The 21,846-nt window shown below is 44.1% G+C and overlaps 2 protein-coding genes across 3 annotated transcripts in view; both read right to left on the minus strand.

The window, feature by feature from the left end:
* Positions 1–21,303, minus strand: part of LOC115147659 (protein tweety homolog 3) — a 64,877-nt gene extending 43,574 nt beyond the window's left edge. Inside the window, exon 1 of one of the 2 annotated variants that reach the window (XM_029689953.1) lies at positions 20,157–21,303. In XM_029689953.1, coding sequence (XP_029545813.1) covers positions 20,157–20,282 — 126 coding nt within the window. In that variant the 5' untranslated portion in view covers positions 20,283–21,303. The remainder of the gene's footprint in view (positions 1–20,156) is intronic. The other variant, XM_029689952.1, reaches the window with a different exon arrangement.
* Positions 21,304–21,769: 466 nt separating this feature from the next.
* Positions 21,770–21,846, minus strand: part of LOC115147909 (IQ domain-containing protein E-like) — a 2,024-nt gene continuing 1,947 nt past the window's right edge. The window contains exon 6 of the mRNA XM_029690164.1: positions 21,770–21,801. Within this exon, the coding sequence (XP_029546024.1) occupies positions 21,770–21,801 (32 nt within the window). The remainder of the gene's footprint in view (positions 21,802–21,846) is intronic.

The raw sequence follows: 21,846 nt of genomic DNA on the forward strand, positions 1-21,846 counted from the left end.
CAGAAACACAAGAGGCGGGAAAGGGAGGAAAGAGGATATGATGTCACAATGAGCATTGTAGGGTACAGGAAGAGAAGAGGAAGTTGATTGTAAATGAACACAAAGCAGGCCTCAAGTGAACCCCCCCCCCCCCCCCCCCCCCCCCGCCCCCCATCACTAACTCCTACAGGAAAATCTCGTGTAGAGCTGGACATTATACATACAGATGTCAGATCTTCATTTTGTCGTGGATCATTTTCCTGCGAAACAGGATATTCAAATTAGCCTCGTGATTTAGATACGTTCACTACAAACCCTGCAGTTCTCCTTCTCTCCATGCAGGGGCAGTCGAGTCAATGAGGACCAGTGGCAGGTATCAAAATCATCCTCCCTCTCGCCCAGAATCATCCTCCCTCTCGCCCAGAATCATCCTCCCTCTCGCCCAAAATCATCCTCCCTCTCGCCCAGAATCATCCTCCCTCTCGCCCAGAATCATCCTCCCTCTCGCCCAGAATCATCCTCCCTCTCGCCCAGAATCATCCTCCCTCTTGCCCAAAATCATCCTCCCTCTCGCCCTCGTTCCAAGGCTGAAGCCAAACAGAATATGAATACATGTCCTACTGCTACAGTAGACCTATAGGCCCCGTTACTGCATCAACAACCATACTTTTATATAGCTTAATAACAAGACAGATATTGGTCTCCGCTATGACATACAAGTGTCAAGTGTATCCGTACAGTAGTCTACTGTAGACTATCAAAACTAATCCACCTAAACTATAGTCTACTGTAGACTATCAAAACTAAAACACCTAAACTATAGTCTACTGTAGACTATCAAAACTAATCCACCTAAACTATAGTCTACTGTAGTCTATCAAAACTAATCCACCTAAACTATAGTCTACTGTAGACTATCAAAACTAATACACCTAAACTATAGCCTACCGTAGACTATCAAAACAAATACACCTAAACTATAGCCTACCGTAGACTATCAAAATTAATCCACCTAAACTGTAGTCTATCAAAACAAATACACCTAAACTGTAGTCTACCGTAGACTATACAAACAAATACACCTAAACTATAGTCTATCAAAACGAATCCACCTAAACTATAGTCTACTGTAGACTATCAAAACTAATCCACCTAAACTATAGCCTACCGTAGTCTATCAAAACGAATCCACCTAAACTATAGTCTACTGTAGACTATCAAAACTAATACACCTAAACTATAGTCTACTATATAGTCTATCAAAACTAATCCACCTAAACTATAGTCTACTGTAGACTATCAAAACTAATCCACCTAAACTATAGTCTATCAAAACTAATACACCTAAACTGTAGTCTATCAAAACTAATCCACCTAAACTATAGTCTATCAAACTAATACACCTAAACTATAGTCTACCGTAGACTATACAAACAAATACACCTAAACTATAGTCTATCAAAACAAATACACCTAAACTATCAAAACAAATACACCTATACTATAGTCTACAGTAGTCTATCAAAACAAATACACCTAAACTATAGTCTATCAAAACAAATACACCTAAACTATAGTCTATCAAAACAAATACACCTAAACTATAGTCTACAGTAGTCTATCAAAACAAATACACCTAAACTATAGTCTATCAAAACTAATACACCTAAACTATAGTCTACTATTGCCACGTCCTGACCAGTAAAGGGGTTATTTGTTATTGTAGTTTGGTCAGGACGTGACAGGGGGGTGTTTGTTTTATGTGGTTCGGGGTTTGTTGGGATATGTGTTTATGTAGAGGGGTGTTTGTTTAGAGTATTCCGGGGTTTTTGGTTATGTTCTATGTTTTGTATTTCTTTGTGTTGGCCTGGTATGGCTCTCAATCAGGAACAGCTGTACATCGTTGTTGCTGATTGGGAGTCATACTTAGGTAGCCCTGTTTTCACCTCTCCTTTCTGGGAAGTTGTTTTTGCACTGCTAGTGTTAGCCTGCATTACTGTTTGTTCGTTTGTTTTCTTGTTTTGTTTCATTAAGTGTTCAAATAAAAGTTAATATGAGCACTCAACCCGCTGCGCCTTGGTCCACTATATACGACGACCGTTACAACTATAGTCTATCAAAACTAATACACCTAAACTATAGTCTACTGTAGTCTATCAAAACTAATACACTTAAACTATAGTCTATTGTAGACTATCAAAACTTATCCACCTAAACTATAGTCTACTGTAGACTATCAAAACTAATCCACCTAAATTATAGTCTACTGTAGCCTATCAAAACTAATTCCACATAATCTACGATAATTGATCATTTCAATAAGTATTTTTCTACGGCTGGCCATGCTTTCCACCTGGCTACTCCTACCCCGGCCAACAAGCCCCCCCCCCCCCCCCCCCCCTCACTCCCGCTTCTCCTTCACCCAAATTCAGACAGCTGATGTTCTGAAAGAGCTAAAAACAATCTGGATCCCTACAAATCAGCCGGGCTAGTCAATCTGGACCCTCTCTTTCTAAAATTATCCGCCAAAATCGTTGCAACCCCTACTAGCCTGTTCAACCTCTCTTTCGTATCGTCTGAGATCCCCAAAGATTGGAAAGCTGCCGCGGTCATCCCCCTCTTCAAAGGGGGAGACACTCTAGACCCAAACTGTTATAGACCTATATCCATCCTGCCCTGCCTTTATAAAATATTTGAAAGTCAAGTTAAAGGCAATGCTACCAAATACTAATTGAGTGTATGTAAACTTCTGACCCTCTGGGAATGTGATGAAAGAAATAAAAGCTGAATTAAATCAATCATTCTCTCAAATATTATTCTGACATTTCACAATCTTAAAATAAAGTGTTGATCCTAACTGACCAAATACAGGGAATTTTTACTCGGATTAAATGTCAGGGATTGTAAAAAACTGAGTTTAAATGTATTTGGCTAAGGTGTATGTAAACTTCCGACTTCAACTGTATATATATATATATATATATATATATAAAAGAGGAAATCTGAAGGTTTCTAGTGAACCTAAGGTTATGAATCAACTGTCAACATGTAGTTTAATCATGGCCGGGGGTGATGTATCGGTTAGGGCCGCTGCCGTCTGCGCACACATATAGGCCTACTGTGTCGGCGTGGGTTCCATTCCAAACCCTCTCTTCTGGAACAAATAACTGATTGACTTGATGTAGTTGAAAATGTAAAATATGGACAGTCCAGGGATATTTTACCCCTGATCTTGATTTTTTTTTTTAAATGACCATACCAGACACTTTTATTATGAAAGAATAGGCTACATTCTGTAGGCTACCTGTTAGCCTAGCCATTGATACACAGCATCGTAAAAATAGAGGTGAGGGGGGCAATTTTTAGGGGCCTTCCTCTGAAAATTTGCAAAAAACTCCAGCCACCCGAGTCATAGACTGTTCTCTCTGCTACTGCACGGCAAGCGGTACCGGAGCTAACAACACACACTCACTCCTGCTTTGGGGTAACAGGAGCAGAAGTTCGGGGAGCAGTGTGTGTCAGATCCAACACACAGATCACACACACTCTGAACACTTTGATGTCAACAGAGATGCTTGTTCTAGGTCCCAAGAAACAAAGAGATCTTCTGTTGAATCTGACAATTAATCTTGATGGTTGTACAGTCGTCTCAAATAAAACTGTGCAGGACCTCGGTGTTACTCTGGACCCTGATCTCTCTTTTGACGAACATATCAAGACTGTTTCAAAGACAGCTTTTTTGCATCTACATAACATTGCAAAAATCTGAAACTTGCTGTCCAAAAATGATGCAGAAAAATTCATCCATGCTTTTGTCACTTCTAGACTAGACTACTGCAATGCTCTACTTTCCGGCTACCCGGATAAGACACTAAATAAACTTCAGTTAGTGCTAAACACGGCTGCTAGAATCTTGACTAGAACCAAAAGATTTGATCATATTACTCCAGTGCTAGCCTCCCTACACTGGCTTCCTGTTAAGGCAAGGGCTGATTTCAAGGTTTTACTGCTAACCTACAAAGCATTACATGGGCTTGCTCCTACCTATCTTTCCGATTTGGTCCTGCCGTACATACCTACACATACACTACGGTCACAAGACACAGGCCTCCTAACTGTCCCTATAATTTCTAAGCAAACAGCTGGAGGCAGGGCTTTCTCCTATAGAGTTCCATTTTTATGGAATGGTCTGCCTACCCATGTGAGAGGCGCAGACTCGGTCTCAACCTTTACGTCTTTATTGAAGACTTCAGTAGGTCCTATGATTGAGTGTAGTCTGGCCCAGGAGTGTGAAGGTGAACGGAAAGGCACTGGAGCAACGAACCGCCCTTGCTGTCTCTGCCTGGCCGGTTCCCCTCTCTCCACTGGGATTTTCTGCCTCTAACCCTATTACAGGGGCTGAGTCACTGGCTTACTGGTGCTCTTCCATGCCGTCCCTAGGAGGGGTGCGTCACTTGAGTGGGTTGAGTCACTGACGTGATCTTCCTGTCTGGGTTGGCGACCCCCTTGGGTTGTGCCGTGGCGGAGATCTTTGTGGGCTATACTCTGCCTTGTCTCAGGATGGTAAGTTGGTGGTTGAAGTTATCCCTCTAGTGGTGTGGGGGCTGTGCTTTGGCAAAGTGGGTGGGGTTATATCCTGCCTGTTTGGCCCTGTCCGGGGGTATCGTCGGACGGGCCAAAGTGTCTCCCGACCCCTCCTGTTTCAGCCTCCAGTATTTATGCTGCAGTAGTTTATGCTGCAGTAGTTTATGTGTCGGGGGGCTAGGGTCAGTCTGTTATATCTGGAGTATTTCTCCTGTCTTATCCTGTGTCCTGTGTGAGTTTAAGTATGCTCTCTCTAATTCTCTCTTTCATTCTTTCTCTCTCTCTCTCTCTCGGAGGAGCTGAGCCATAGGACCATGCCTCAGGACTACCTGGCCTGATGACTCCTTGCTGTCCCCAGTCCACCTGGCTGTGCTGCTGCTCCAGTTTCAACTGTTCTGCCTGCGGCTATGGAACCCTGACCTGTTCACCGGACGTGCTACCTGTCCCAGACCTGCTGTTTTCAACTCTCTAGAAACAGCAGGAGCAGTAGAGATACTCTGAATGATCGGCTATGAAAAGCCAACTGACATTGACTCCTGAGGTGCTGACCTGTTGCAGCCTCGACAACCACTGTGATTATTATTATTTGACCCTGCTGGTCATCTATGAACATTTGAACATCTTGGCCATGTTCTGTTATAATCTCCACCCGGCACAGCCAGAAGAGGACTGGCCACCCCTCATAGCCTGGTTCCTCTCTAGGTTTCTTCCTTGGTTCTGGCCTTTCTAGAGAGTTTTTCCTAGCCACTATGCTTCTACACCTGCATTGCTTGCTGTTTGGGGTTTTAGGCTGGGTTTCTGTACAGCACTTTGAGATTTCAGCTGATGTAAGAAGGGCTTTATAAAAAAAAAAAATATTGGATTTTGATTTGATGTCTGACAGAGAGAGAGACAGAGAATGAGGGACAGAATGAGAGAGAGAGAAAGAGAGCGAGAAAGAGAGAGCGAGGGGTGTTTGTCTGACTCAAAAAAGAGAGAAAGAGAGAACCAGATGAGGGAGAGCAGGAAGGGGGTGGGGGAATGATGCATGTCTGGTAGAAGATGAAAGGGAAGGAAAGAGAGAAAGAAAGAGAGAGGGGAGGGGCTGCCAAAGATTTGATCTGTGAGTAGGTTGTTGACGAAGCATGTGACATAAAATTATATTTGGTTTATGGTCTTTATCTGTGACATGATATAACACACAGCTGGATATGTCTACTCTGAAAGCTTGAAGAAAGTTTCCCTTCCTCCAGGATACACATGGAAAAGCATTCTGCTCCAGAACATGCCGGGACAATGTCTGTAGGTTCCGGAATAGTGGACAGGAATTCTGCCGCTGCTGATACAATCTAAAACAAGTTCCAAAGGAATTGTGCTACGGGTGAAGAGATACCATCTTCACACAACAGCCCCAGGTGGCTGAGCTTTGGGATTATCAGGTAGAACAGAAAACCAGCAGTACTTCGGACTCCCACGAGTAAGATTTGAACACCCCTGCTTTACACTGTGTACAGCTAGTGACTAGCGTAGCTACAATGACCCCAGTAGGTCACTACACCAGGCCATTCCCTGGACATAACGACATATCCAACTAAACAGTGTCACCCTCTCAACAAAACGTATAGAAATGGGACACTTCTGCTCTTTGAATGTTACCTCAACAGAAAGCATCCTTATGGAATGTGAAACAAGACGATTCTCTACTACCATCGTGACTGTGCCCAGAGCCCAGTTCAATGATATCCAGTAAATGGAGAGAGATAGAACCAGAGACTCTCCCATGGTACTTATCCGAAGAGTAGGGTCCTGGCTAAATGGTGTCTGGCCCTCATACCATCATGGCCACCTCATCATCCCCAACTTCCAATTGGCTCATTCTCTCTCCTCTTCCCCGGGTGGTTGCTGTAAATGAAAATGTATTCTCAGTCAACTTACCTGGTCAAATAAGGGTCAATAAATAAAATGTCGACTTTGGGCACGTAAAAAAAACGATCCAACTCCGCCTCTTCCTCACTTTTCAAACAGAAATAGGGTGTGCCTTCGGTGCTTAATCAATGTGTCATTCTGGTCATAACTAGCCACTGTAACTAGCCAGTAGCTCCTCCATGAGCATTGCGACAGACATGGCTAGTTTGTTAGCTAAGCTAGCCACTGTAGCTAACCACTGTAGCTAACCAGTAGCTCCTCCATGAGCGCCACGACAGACATAGCTAGTTTGATAGCTAGGCTAGCCACTGTAGCTAACCACTGTAGCTAACCAGTAGCTCCTCCATGAGCGCCGCGACAGACATGGCTAGTTTGTTAGCTAAGCTAGCCACTGTAGCTAACCACTGTAGCTAACCAGTAGCTCCTCCATGAGCGCCACGACAGACATAGCTAGTTTGATAGCTAGGCTAGCCACTGTAGCTAACCAGTAGCTCCTCCATGAGCGCCGCGACAGACATGGCTAGTTTGATAGCTAGGCTAGCTACTGTAGCTAACCAGTAGCTCCTCCAGTATGTGTTGACGCCATTTCACAGGATCTCATTTTGGACTGAAGCTGTAGAGAAAGGTAAGAAACGGCACTTTAGTAGCCAAATATCTTCTTCATCCATCTATCTTGTGTTTGTAAAGCATTACATGACCTGGTATGATGGTGCATTGAGCAGTTATACAGTTTAAAGCCCCCATTTTTGTGTTTTTTGCCCAAAGTCGACTTTTAATAAATACTACCATGGGAACAGAGGAGACAGTACGATTTGAAATAGGATTTGAGACAGAACAGACAGTCACTGATATGACACCAGAGTGCGACAGAAGAGAAGAGAAATGTACTTATTATTGTTAAATGGACCACAAGGATCGATTCCAAACCACAGCCCAGGTCCCTTTCCCCTGGCTACACTGTAGCAGTGTATAGTGTCCATTCCATCCTGTTAGGTCAATACAGGGTTCAATTCCAAACCCCAGCATAATATAATAATATACAGCGCCTTCGGAAAGTATTCAGACCCCTTGACTTTTTCCACATTTTGTTACGTTACAGCCGTATTCTAAAATGGATTAAGAAAAACGAAATATATATATATTCTCAGCAATATACACACAATGCCCAATAATGACAAAGCAAAAACAGGTTTTTAGAAATGTTTGCAAATTTATTGAAAATAAAAAACAGAAATACGTTATTTTTTACGTAAGTATTCAGACCCTTTGGACAGCCCGCTTGGAGTTTGCCAAAAAGCACCTAAAGACTCTCAGATCATCAGAAACAAGATTCTCTGGTCTGATGAAACCAAGAATCAACTCTTTGGCCAGAATGCCAAGCGTCACTTCTGGAGGAAACCTGGTACCATCCCTATGGTGAAGCATGGTAGTGGCAGCATCAGGCTGTGGGGATGTTTTTCAGCGGCAGGGACTGGGAAACTAATAAGGATCGAGGCAAAGATGAATGGCGCAAAGTAGAGAGAGATCCTTTTTTTTAATTATCAAGCTTTTTCTCCCCGATTTTGTCATATCCAATTACGATCTTGTCTCATCACTGCAACTCCCCAACGGGCTCGAGAAAGGCGAAGGTCGAGTCATGCGTCCTCCGAAACATGACCTGCCAAACCGCGCTCCTTAACACCCGCCCGCTTAACCAGGGAACCAGCTGCACCAATGTGTCGGAAGAAACACTGTTCAACTGACGACCGAAGTCAGCCTGCAGGTGCCCAGCCTGCCACAAGGAATCGCTAGAGCGCGATGAGCTAAGTAAAAAAAAAACCTGGCCAAACCCTCCCCTAAACCGGACGATGCTGAGACAATTGTGCGTCACCCTATGGGACTCCCGGTCACAGCCGGTTGTGACACAGCCTGAGATCGAACCTGGGTCTGTAGTGACGCATCAAGCACTGCGATGCAGTACCTTAGACCGCTGCTCCACTCAGGAGGCCTACAGAGAGATTCTTAATGAAAACCTCAGGACCTCAGACTGGGTTGAAGGTTCACCTTCCAACAGGACAACGACCCTAAACACACAGCCAAGACAACGCAGGAGTGGCTTCGGGACAAGTCTCTGAATGTCCTTGAGTGGCCCAGCCAGGCCTGGACTTGAACCTGATCAAACATCTATGGAGAGACCTGAAAATAGCTGTGCAGCGACGCTCCCCATCCAACCTGACAGAGCTTGAGAGGATCTGCAAAGAATGGAAAAACAGGTGTGCCAAGCTTGTAGCGTCATATCCAATAGTTGAGGCTAAGGTGCTTCAGCAAAGTAATGAAAACGTATGTAAATGTGATATTTCAGTTTTATATTTTTAATACATTTGCAAAATTTTTTAAATAAATCTGTTTTTGCTTTGTCATTATGGGCTATGGTGAGGGATTGATGAGGGAAAAAAACTATTTAATACATTTTAGAATAAGGCTGTAACGTAACAAAATGTGGAAAAAGTCAAGGGGTCTGAATACTTTCTGAAGGCACTGTATGCCTTCTAACAGACTATTTTATCCAAAGCGACTTAGAGAGTCATGCTTGCATACAGAATCACAACATGCATTGATTCCACATATTAATAGCATCCTTTCGGGTGAGTGAGGGTAGAGTGAAGGGAGAGAGAAGGGGATTTGGGACTGAGCCTAGGTGTGTAGAGAGTGGCTATTGGAGGGTAGGGGTGACAGTGGGAGAGAGAAGGGGATTTGGGACTGAGCCTAGGTGTGTAGAGAGTGGCTATTGGAGGGGGGGCTGGTAGAGGTGACAGTGGGAGAGAGAAGGGGATTTGGGACTGAGCCTAGGTGTGTAGAGAGTGGCTATTGGAGGGGGGGGGGCTGGTAGAGGTGACAGTGGGAGAGAGAAGGGGATTTGGGACTGAGCCTAGGTGTGTAGAGAGTGGCTATTGGAGGGGGGCTGGTAGGGGTGACAGTGGGAGAGAGAAGGGGATTTGGGACTGAGCCTTGGTGTGTTTATATTCTATAAAATATATTTCTATTGGACTATGGGAAACCCTTACTATTTTATTACAGAGAGAGAGAGAGAGAGAGAGAGAGAGAGAGACACAGAGACAGAGACAGAGATGGAGAGAGAGAGAGACAGAGAGAGAGAGAGAGAGACAGAGAGAGAGAGAGACAGAGATGGAGAGAGAGAGAGACAGAGAGAGAAACACAGAGACAGAGACAGAGAGAGAGAGACACAGAGACAGAGAGAGAGAGAGAGAGAGAGAGACAGAGAGAGACAGAGACAGAGAGAGAGGGAGAGAGAGAGAGAGAGAGACAGAGAGAGAGAGAGAGAGAGAGACAGAGACAGAGAGAGAGGGAGAGAGAGACAGAGACAGAGAGAGAGACAGAGACAGAGAGAGACACGGAGACAGAGACAGAGAGAGAGAGAGACCCACCCACTAAGAACTAGAGGGTGTGACATAGGTAAGTGCATCACCTCACGGTAGCACAGATCTGGGACCAGTTTTAAGGTCTTGGTGTATGGTATCTGGGCACCCTCTGCGGGTTTCGGCGACAACTGGATGCATCCGGTTTCCAGAGGAACTGGAAAGACGGCCTGTGACTTCCTCTTTTGGACACTTCATCTGAACTCCTCCTCCTCCACATTTCCTGGATCGGTTCAGCAGTGCAGAAGAGAACCTCCACCGACATTTTGTTTACCTCATCAGGACCAGAAAGAGAAACGCTGCTCAGTATCAGCTGTGATGTCTGATACTGTCTAACTGGATTTAAAACTGTCGTCCAAACTCACTGAGAGGATTACACAGAGATCAATTAGCTACTGCTCTCTCTGTGTGTGTCTGTGTGTGTGTGTGTGTGTGTGTGTGTGTGTGTGTGTGTGTGTGTGTGTGTGTGTGTGTGTGTGTGTGTGTGTGTGTGTGTGTGGTATATCAATTAGTGGTTTAAAGGAGGCGAGGTACGATGGGGGAGGGGAGAGATAGACACCAAAGAACACAGATCTACTTTCCGCCTGGCAGAGTGTGTGTGTGTGTGTGTGTGTGTGTGTGTGTGTGTGTGTGTGTGTGTGTGTGTGTGTGTGTGTGTGTGTGTGTGTGTGTGTGTGTGTGTGTGTGTGTGTGTGTGTGTGTGCGCCACGACAGGATAGATCAGATCTACTCCACTGATCTGACCCTGTTGTACAGAGAGAGGTCAGGACAGACAACCTACCATCTCTCTAATGACAGTGGATTCCCAAGTTAAACCATGGCACCACCTCACTGTGGTTCTGTCTCTGTGTCTCTCTCTGTCTCTGCCTAATGCCAGTCATAGAGGTATGTAGAGGGAGGGATCACTGTGGTTCTGTCTCTGTGTCTCTCTCTGTCTCTGCCTAATGCCAGTCATAGAGGTATGTAGAGGGAGGGATCACTGTGGTTCTGTCTCTGTGTCTCTCTCTGTCTCTGCCTAATGCCAGTCATAGAGGTATGTAGAGGGAGGGATCACTGTGGTTCTGTCTCTGTGTCTCTCTCTGTCTCTGCCTAATGCCAGTCATAGAGGTATGTAGAGGGAGGGATCACTGTGGTTCTGGCTCTGCCTAATGCCAGTCATAGAGGTATGTAGAGGGAGGGATCACTGTGGTTTTGGCTCTGCCTAATGCCAGTCATAGAGGTATGTAGAGGGAGGGATCACTGTGGTTCTGGCTCTGCCTAATGCCAGTCACAGAGGTATGTAGAGGGAGGGATCACTGTGGTTCTGTCTCTGTGTCTCTGTGTCTCTCTCTGTCTCTGCCTAATGCCAGTCATAGAGGTATGTAGAGGGAGGGATCACTGTGGTTCTGGATCTGCCTAATGCCTTTTGACCAGTGTTTCTTGATATTAGTCCTGGGGGTCCAAAAAGTGTGTACATTATTGTTTTTGCCATATCCCTACACGTATGATTCCACTAATCAAAGGTTTATTGATGAGTTGATTAGTGGAATCAGGTGTTCAGTGCTTGGGAAAACACTAACATGTGCAGATTGTACCCCCCTCAGGACCAGTCTGTCTTTCCCATCATGCACACGGGCATATAGCTGTAGTCATGTCTCTGAAATGCTCAACAGCTGTTCCACTGCTGACTCTGTGTTTCCACACACACACACACACACACACACACACACACACACACACACACACACACGTTTCCACTGCCTTAAAGAACCTTGGGATTCCAGCTCTTCAAGAGCATTCCGGTATTCCCACAGAATTCCAACAGTCAGCGTTCCGGACCCAGCCGTTGTGGATACAGAGCAGTTCAACTACACATGCACACGTGTGTGTTGTGTGTCCCTGTTTTTAAGCTTCTCTCTTCGACTGCATACTAATCATCTGGTGGTCAATCACATCACAGAGAAACACAGAGGGCTCAGTGTGTGTGTGTGTGTGTGTGTGTGTGTGTGTGTGTGTGTGTGTGTGTGTGTCAGCTGGAGAGAGAAGCATGAAAGCCTCTCAGACTAGATAGACTGAGCCATCTAAAGCTGAGCGAAAGAGAGCGAGAGAGAGAGAGCCGTCTTTCACTACAGACAACACCCCTCCCTTCTTCCCTCTCTCAGTTCCCTCCTTCCCTCCATCTCTCTCTGTTCACCATCTCCCTCTCTGAGCGTCTACCCCCCCCAGGGCTAACAGTGACCTCATAGTGAATAGCCCCCTACACATACATACAGATGTAGGGCCCTATAAAATCAGTCTAATCTTTTTAAGCCGATTCCGTTTAGTTTTTCCACGTTTCCGTTTTCCCACGTTTTCACTCTCAAAATCACACATTTTATATAGAAAAAGAACAAACCCAGATGTTGTAAGTCCACAACACAGCTTAAACCACATCAGGAAACCCAGGGGTCACGTTAGAGGTCATACATCTGTATAGTTTTATACTGAAAGTCAACAGTGGTTTCTTTGCTTCAATAGAGTGATCAGAGCAACTATAGCTTTCCTACACAGAAAATACATGAGTAAAATAGCTTCATCTTCATCAGATGACAACAGCAGTGCGACGCTATCTGGCTGGCAGCCAACCAAGTAAATGAGCTTAAAATGTAAAAAGGCAAGGTCTTTTCTAGAAGAAACAAAAACGATGAACGGCCATCATATTTCTAATGTTTATTATAGAAGGAATGTAGCCAGCTACATTTCCTAATCATTTGCTTGAAGTCGATCTTTCATTTTACCAGAGAAACGTAGACTACAGTAACACTGAGAAACGTAGACTACAGTAACACTGAGAAACGTAGACTACAGTAACACTGAGAAACGTAGACTACAGTAACACTGTGAAACGTAGACTACAGTAACACTGAGAAACGTAGACTACAGTAACACTGAGAAACGTAGACTACAGTAACACTGAGAAACGTAGACTACAGTAACACTGAGAAACGTAGACTACAGTAACACTGAGAAAAGTACCAGAGAAACGTAGACTACAGTAACACTGTGAAACGTAGACTACAGTAACACTGTGAAACGTAGACTACAGTAACACTGAGAAACGTAGACTACAGTAACACTGAGAAACGTAGACTACAGTAACACTGAGAAACGTAGACTACAGTAACACTGAGAAACGTAGACTACAGTAACACTGTGAAACGTAGACTACAGTAACACTGAGAAACGTAGACTACAGTAACACTGAGAAACGTAGACTACAGTAACACTGAGAAACGTAGACTACAGTAACACTGAGAAACGTAGACTACAGTAACACTGAGAAACGTAGACTACAGTAACACTGTGAAACGTAGACTACAGTAACACTGAGAAACGTAGACTACAGTAACACTGAGAAAAGTACCAGAGAAACGTAGACTACAGTAACACTGAGAAACGTAGACTACAGTAACACTGTGAAACGTAGACTACAGTAACACTGAGAAACGTAGACTACAGTAACACTGTGAAACGTAGACTACAGTAACACTGAGAAACGTAGACTACAGTAACACTGAGAAACGTAGACTACAGTAACACTGAGAAACGTAGACTACAGTAACACTGAGAAACGTAGACTACAGTAACACTGAGAAACGTAGACTACAGTAACACTGAGAAACGTAGACTACAGTAACACTGAGAAACGTAGACTACAGTAACACTGAGAAACGTAGACTACAGTAACACTGAGAAACGTAGACTACAGTAACACTGAGAAACGTAGACTACAGTAACACTGAGAAACGTACCAGAGAAACGTAGACTACAGTAACACTGAGAAACGTAGACTACAGTAACACTGAGAAACGTAGACTACAGTAACACTGAGAAACGTAGACTACAGTAACACTGAGAAAAGTACCAGAGAAAAGGAGCTACACATCAGTCAGAGCCATGTCTGCTGATAGAACACCAGAGAGGAGACAAGTGCAACTCAAAGCACAAACTGTGTCTGATGCTGAGCAGAAATTACAACAAGAAGCATGTTAGATCTGCATTTAGAAAACTCTCCAATATTTTTTGCATTTTCCATTTTTCTACGTGACCCCTGAGACCACTTCTGAGGTCTGCACCAGCCAGAGACGTTGTTAGGTTAGCGATGTTTCCGTAGCGCTCATGTGATTGCAGAGTTATCTAACCAAAATGACCACTGGATTGATGTAAATAATCCTGATATCATTCCGCCAGGTAGGCAGAGGCTACTTTGTAGTTAACATTTAATACAGAAGGTTTCTGGAAAAGCCTTTCCATCTCTACCAGAACACGGTTGTCATTAGCATCATCGCTAACGGCGACACAAATTGGTAGAAAAAAAGCACCCAGACAGACTTGCCGTTGCCTCTTCAGAAAGTTGCAGGAAAATACGAATCACTGAGGCATTTTGTTCACGTCTTCTGATTAACTGGCTAATTAATGAATGTTCTACTGAGTTCAATACATTTAGTTGATTTCCTACTGAGTTCAATACATTTAGTTGATTTCCTACTGAGTTCAATACATTTAGTTGATTTCCTACTGAGTTCAATACATTTAGTTGATTTCCTACTGAGTTCAATACATTTAGTTGATTTCCTACTGAGTTCAATACATTTAGTTGATTTCCTACTGAGTTCAATACATTTAGTTGATTTCCTACTGAGTTCAATACATTTAGTTGATTTCCTACTGAGTTCTATACATTTAGTTGATTTCCTACTGAGTTCAATACATTTAGTTGATTTCCTACTGAGTTCAATACATTTAGTTGATTTCCTACTGAGTTCTATACATTTAGTTGATTTCCTACTGAGTTCAATACATTTAGTTGATTTCCTACTGAGTTCAATACATTTAGTTGATTTCCTACTGAGTTCAATACATTTAGTTGATTTCCTACTGACTTCAATACATTTAGTTGATTTCCTACTGAGTTCAATACATTTAGTTGATTTCCTACTGAGTTCAATACATTTTTGAATATTGTTGAATTCCGTTTGAATGTCTGGATTCCGTCCTCCGCAGCCTGGACTTTATACGGACCTACAGACACGACGCCTTGACAACAACCTACAGACGTGTCGCCTTGACAACGACCCCCTAGGGGTTAGCTGTGACCTCGCCTCAAACAACCAGGCCAAACACACTCACACACACACACACACACAATGCTAAATATCTAGTGACATAGAAACAACTGACACATACTGTAAATTCATGCAAACACTTGTATGTACTGTACACACACAGTGGTGAAAGCTCAGTGACATAGAAACAGTCCAGGCACCAAAACACGTCAGGGTGCAATTAGTCTGAATTAGGGCCCTTAGAATTCCTACACACACACACACACACACACACACACACACACACACACACAAAGGGTTTTAGTGTCCCCCCTAAATGGGGTTTGGAGGAAATGGGTACTTAACAGTTCAGTTCTGATTTAGGAGAGAGAAGGAGAGAGAAGGAGAGAGAAGGAGAGAGAGAAGGAGAGAGAAGGAGAGAGAAGGAGAGAGAAGGAGAGAGAAGAAGACAGGTTTGGGTTGGGAGGCAGGAGCAAAACCAGCTACATTCCAACAGACTAACTAGACTTGTTTTAAAAGAAGCTTAGACAGACTGTGGTTGTAGTGGACAGACTGTGGTTGTAGTAGACAGACTGTGGTTGTAGTGGACAGACTGTGGATGTAGTAGACAGACTGTGGTTGTAGTAGACAGACTGTGGTTGTACTAGACAGACTGTGGTTGTAGTAGACAGACTGTGGTTGTAGTAGACAGACTGTGGTTGTAGTAGACAGACTGTGGTTGTAGTGGACAGACTGTGGTTGTAGTAGACAGGCTGTGGTTGTAGTGGACAGACTGTGGTTGTAGTGGACAGACTGTGGTTGTAGTAGACAGACTGTGGATGTAGTAGACAGACTGTGGTTGGAGTAGACAGACTGTGGATGTAGTGGACAGACTGTGGTTGTAGTGGACAGACTGTGGTTGTAGTGGACAGACTGTGGTTGTAGTAGACAGACTGTGGTTGTAGTGGACAGACTGTGGTTGTAGTGGACAGACTGTGGTTGTAGTAGACAGACTGTGGTTGTAGTGGACAGACTGTGGATGTAGTAGACAGACTGTGGTTGTAGTAGACAGACTGTGGATGTAGTAGACAGACTGTGGTTGTAGTAGACAGACTGTGGTTGTAGTAGACAGACTGTGGTTGTAGTAGACAGACTGTGGATGTAGTGGACAGACTGTGGTTGTAGTAGACAGACTGTGGTTGTAGTAGACAGACTGTGGTTGTAGTGGACAGACTGTGGTTGTAGTAGACAGACTGTGGTTGTAGTAGACAGACTGTGGATGTAGTGGACAGACTGTGGTTGTAGTGGACAGACTGTGGTTGTAGTGGATAGACTGTGGTTGTAGTGGACAGACTGTGGTTGTAGTGGACAGACTGTGGTTGTAGTGGACAGACTGTGGTTGTAGTGGACAGACTGTGGATGTAGTAGACAGACTGTGGTTGTAGTAGACAGACTGTGGTTGTACTAGACAGACTGTGGTTGTACTAGACAGACTGTGATTGTAGTAGACAGACTGTGGTTGTAGTGGACAGACTGTGGTTGTAGTAGACAGACTGTGGTTGTAGTGGACAGACTGTGGTTGTAGTGGACAGACTGTCTTATCTCTCTTCTTCATCTTTCTCTTCACCTCTCTCTTCATCTCTCTCTTCTTCATCTCCCTCTCTTCTTCGTCTCACTCTCTCTTCTTCATCTCCCTCTCTTCTTCATCTCACTCTTCATCTCCCTCATCTCCCTCTTCTTCATCTCCCTCACTCTTCTTCATCTCTCTTCCTCATCTCCCTCTCTCTTCTTCATCTCTCTCTTCTTCATTTCTCTCCTTCATCTCCCTCTCTCTTCATCTCTCTCTCTTCTTCATCTCCCTCTCTTCTTCATCTCCCTCTCTCTTCTTCATCTCTCTCTTCATCTCTCTTCTTCGTCTCACTCTCTCTTCTTCATCTCCCTCATCTCCATCTCTCTTCTTCATCTCCCTCTCTCTTCTTCATCTCTCTCTTCTTCATCTCTCTCTCTCTTCATCTCTCTCTCTCTTCATCTCCCTCTCTCTTCTTCATCTCTCTCTTCATCTCTCTTCTTCGTCTCACTCTCTCTTCTTCATCTCCCTCTCTCTTCTTCATCTCTCTCTTCTTCATCTCCCTCTCTCTGCATCTCTCTCTCTTCTTCATCTCCCTCTCTCTTCTTCATCTCTCTCTTCATCTCTCTTCTTCGTCTCACTCTCTCTTCTTCATCTCCCTCATCTCCATCTCTCTTCTTCATCTCCCTCTCTCTTCTTCATCTCTCTCTTCTTCATCTCCCTCTGTCTGCATCTCTCTCTCTTCTTCATCTCCCTCTCTCTTCTTCATCTCTCTCTTCATCTCTCTTCTTCGTCTCACTCTCTCTTCTTCATCTCCCTCTCTCTTCTTCATCTCTCTCTTCTTCATCTCCCTCTCTCTGCATCTCTCTCTCTTCTTCATCTCCCTCTCTCTTCTTCATCTCTCTCTTCATCTCTCTTCTTCGTCTCACTCTCTCTTCTTCATCTCCCTCATCTCCATCTCTCTTCTTCATCTCCCTCTCTCTTCTTCATCTCTCTCTTCTTCATCTCCCTCTGTCTGCATCTCTCTCTCTTCTTCATCTCCCTCTCTCTTCTTCATATCACTCCCTCTTCTTCATCTCCCTCTTCTTCATCTCCCTATCTCTTCTTCATTTCCCTCTCTCTTCTTCATCTCCCTCTCTCTTCTTCATCTCCCTCTCTTCATCTCTCTCTTTATGATTTATACCTGTCCTGAACTCAATGACTGGTCTATGGCACATCTCTCTCATTTCCTCAGTTTCTACCCTGATTTTCTCACACAATTCTTCTCTCTCTTTCTCTCTCTCTCCTTTGTCATGGTAGGCAGCTTCCCACGCTCACCACTTGAACTTGGTAACCCCTCCTCCTCTAAATCACGGTTCCTTGTCTCTTTCTCTCCTCTGTCCATCCCTTCTTCACCAAACAAGCCACTGACCGTCACATCAAGCTGCTGTTACATGTGTAATAACACCAGTAACACCGTCTATCAAGCTGCTGTTACATGTGTAATAACACCAGTAACACCGTCTATCAAGCTGCTGTTACATGTGTAATAACACCAGTAACACTGTCTATCAAGCTGCTGTTACATGTGTAATAACACCAGTAACACCGTCTATCAAGCTGCTGTTACATGTGTAATAACACCAGTAACACCGTCTATCAAGCTGCTGTTACATGTGTAATAACACCAGTAACACCGTCTATCAAGCTGCTGTTACATGTGTAATAACACCAGTAACACCGTCTATCAAGCTGCTGTTACATGTGTAATAACACCAGTAACACCGTCTATCAAGCTGCTGTTACATGTGTAATAACACCAGTAACACCGTCTATCAAGCTGCTGTTACATGTGTAATAACACCAGTAACACCGTCTATCAAGCTGCTGTTACATGTGTAATAACACCAGTAACACTGTCTATCAAGCTGCTGTTACATGTGTAATAACACCAGTAACACTGTCTATCAAGCTGCTGTTACATGTGTAATAACACCAGTAACACTGTCTATCAAGCTGCTGTTACATGTGTAATAACACCAGTAACACTGTCAAGCTGCTGTTACATGTGTAATAACACCAGTAACACCGTCTATCAAGCTGCTGTTACATGTGTAATAACACCAGTAACACCGTCTGTCAAGCTGCTGTTACATGTGTAATAACACCAGTAACACCGTCTGTCAAGCTGCTGTTACATGTGTAATAACACCAGTAACACCGTCTGTCAAGCTGCTGTTACATGTGTAATAACACCAGTAACACCGTCTGTCAAGCTGCTGTTACATGTGTAATAACACCAGTAACACCGTCTATCAAGCTGCTGTTACATGTGTAATAACACCAGTAACACCGTCTATCAAGCTGCTGTTACATGTGTAATAACACCAGTAACACCGTCTATCAAGCTGCTGTTACATGTGTAATAACACCAGTAACACCGTCTATCAAGCTGCTGTTACATGTGTAATAACACCAGTAACACCGTCTATCAAGCTGCTGTTACATGTGTAATAACACCAGTAACACCGTCTGTCAAGCTGCTGTTACATGTGTAATAACACCAGTAACACCGTCTGTCAAGCTGCTGTTACATGTGTAATAACACCAGTAACACTGTCAAGCTGCTGTTACATGTGTAATAACACCAGTAACACCGTCTATCAAGCTGCTGTTACATGTGTAATAACACCAGTAACACCGTCTATCAAGCTGCTGTTACATGTGTAATAACACCAGTAACACCGTCTATCAAGCTGCTGTTACATGTGTAATAACACCAGTAACACCGTCTATCAAGCTGCTGTTACATGTGTAATAACACCAGTAACACCGTCTATCAAGCTGCTGTTACATGTGTAATAACACCAGTAACACCGTCTATCAAGCTGCTGTTACATGTGTAATAACACCAGTAACACCGTCTATCAAGCTGCTGTTACATGTGTAATAACACCAGTAACACCGTCTATCAAGCTGCTGTTACATGTGTAATAACACCAGTAACACTGTCTATCAAGCTGCTGTTACATGTGTAATAACACCAGTAACACTGTCTATCAAGCTGCTGTTACATGTGTAATAACACCAGTAACACTGTCTATCAAGATGGAGTTACAATGCTCATTGTTCTTTGAATTACATAGTAATAGACTTGAACTGTTTCTGCATCAATTTGTTATCATGAAGGCAAGGAGACAAGGACAGGAGATGAGGAGACAAGTGTTGGAATACTACCTAGGAGGGGATGGATGGACCAGCCATCTGTTTCCCTTGGGTAGTAGATTATTATTATAAAAATGATTTGATGTAACCTGTATTTAACTAGGAAAGTCAGTTAAGAACAAATTCTTATTTACAATGACGGCCTACCCCGGCCAAACCCGGACGACGCTGGGCCAATTATGCGCCGCCCTATGGGACTCCCAATCACGGGCGGTTGTGATACAGCCTGGAATCAAACCAGGGACTGTGGTGACGCCTCTAGCACTGAGATGCAGTGCCTTAGACCGCTGCGCCACCTGGGATCACTCTATAGGGCTATAGTGAATGTTGATCTGGATAACGGTTTTGATTGAAAAAGCCTTGGCCTTGGTGATAAAACGTGTCAGGATTGTGTGTGTGTGGCCTGTATGCATGCATCTGTTTATGTTCCAAACCTACCTTCTGGTACTCTGAGTCCTCGGGGCTGAAGTCGCTGCTGACCGTCTCAAAGTGCAGGTTGAAGTGGGGGAGGCGGTGGAGAAGGTTGACCCACCATGGGGGAGAGTAGTTTACTACCGCTGCCATCCTCTCTCACACAGACCCGCCGGTGTCACTACCAATCTGTCAGCCCGAAATATGTGTCCTCTCCGGTCAACAACACTGCTTACAACGCCCACGCATAGGCTACGATTCTCTTCTGAGCGTGGAGTAGTGTGGTGCGCCGAGTGGGTTGTTATCATCGATGTGATTCCGTCATCAATTCAAATATCGATTATCCGTTATTGACGGTTTGTTTTAGGGTACCGTCGACCGACGCCACGGTCAAATCAGCAATAATTCGTTTACTCAGTCGGTCGTTGACTGATTTACGGTGTTGCAGCCTACAATTTCCAGGGCCGCCAACATTCTCGTTCCCACGGGTCTATTCGTTTCTTCCAGCCACGAGTGGTATTGGTGGTATTGTATTATTCCGGTTCTCCATTACCGCATTCCCAACTCTTAGCCAGGGCGACAGAAAAATCCATATTCTGCTCCAAACTATGTGTGAATGTAGCCAAGTCTCATTTTGCAATGTGAACACTTATCCACTGAAACCTAGCGGTCGCACCACCAAACGACCTATTCAGCCACAGATTGTAGGCTATTGTTCCTTCTACAGCCCATGTAGGCTAAACCAGCAGGACTGCAGCAGAAATCACAACTCTCTCACATCTCATCGAACAATAACGGACATCCACTCTTAGAAAGACAGCTTACCACTCTAAAAATGCCGTTACATTGCGGTTAGATTTGTCCGACAAAAAATATCCACGAATCAAATATTCTCTTTTCTAGATCCCAATGAGAAGGGGGATTTCAGGTTAAGATGACCTCCAATGAAATGATGAGATTTAACATCCGTTCAGCGAGCGGTCCCGGTGGGGGTTCGTTTGAAATGTCCTCCCGGTGATGAAACGTCGCCGTCGTCGGCTGCTACATTGTTCACCGTTAACGAATTCGGAGGGCGACGCAAACACGAGCTCGAAAACCCCTAGGAGGACAAAGCTTCTCACTGCAGCTCGCTCTGCAGATAGATCTGTCGACCATGTGTGCAGAGCGGAGCGGTGTTGAATGCGCAAATACTCAGACCCCCCCCCCCCCTTCCGATGGACTAACGGTAACACACAACCCAGTCCATGACGACAAAACATCACAACACACCTTTTCATCAAAAAACGAAGAAACACCATGACCTCTGAAGTGTTTTACGATACTCATTTAATCAGATAAAACATTATGTTCATGGATTACAGCTATTATAAAACAACACAACTCAAGGCACGATAACAACAACACAAAATCCCTACCAGTCACGCGCACACACTCTCCTCTGAGCGTCATATTGCAGTAGAATATGATGATAAGTTCACAGTTTGAATCAGCAGTGTTTCTATTGATAGACATGAATTAAAAGTCGCTCAATCTCCAATAAACTCCATGATTTATAACTTTGTTTATGACCATCAATAATCTATATACAGCACTCAGGCACTTTGGCAACAATAAAAAACGATCTGTATCAGAACAGAGATTTATTGGGCGGAGAGCTGGCCAAGCAACCCTCCTGGATATGTGCAGGATTATCATTATCATTATCATTATCATTATT

This window comes from Salmo trutta, chromosome 14 (assembly GCF_901001165.1).
Source record: "Salmo trutta chromosome 14, fSalTru1.1, whole genome shotgun sequence".
In the NCBI taxonomy this organism is placed as follows: Eukaryota; Metazoa; Chordata; class Actinopteri; order Salmoniformes; family Salmonidae; genus Salmo; species Salmo trutta.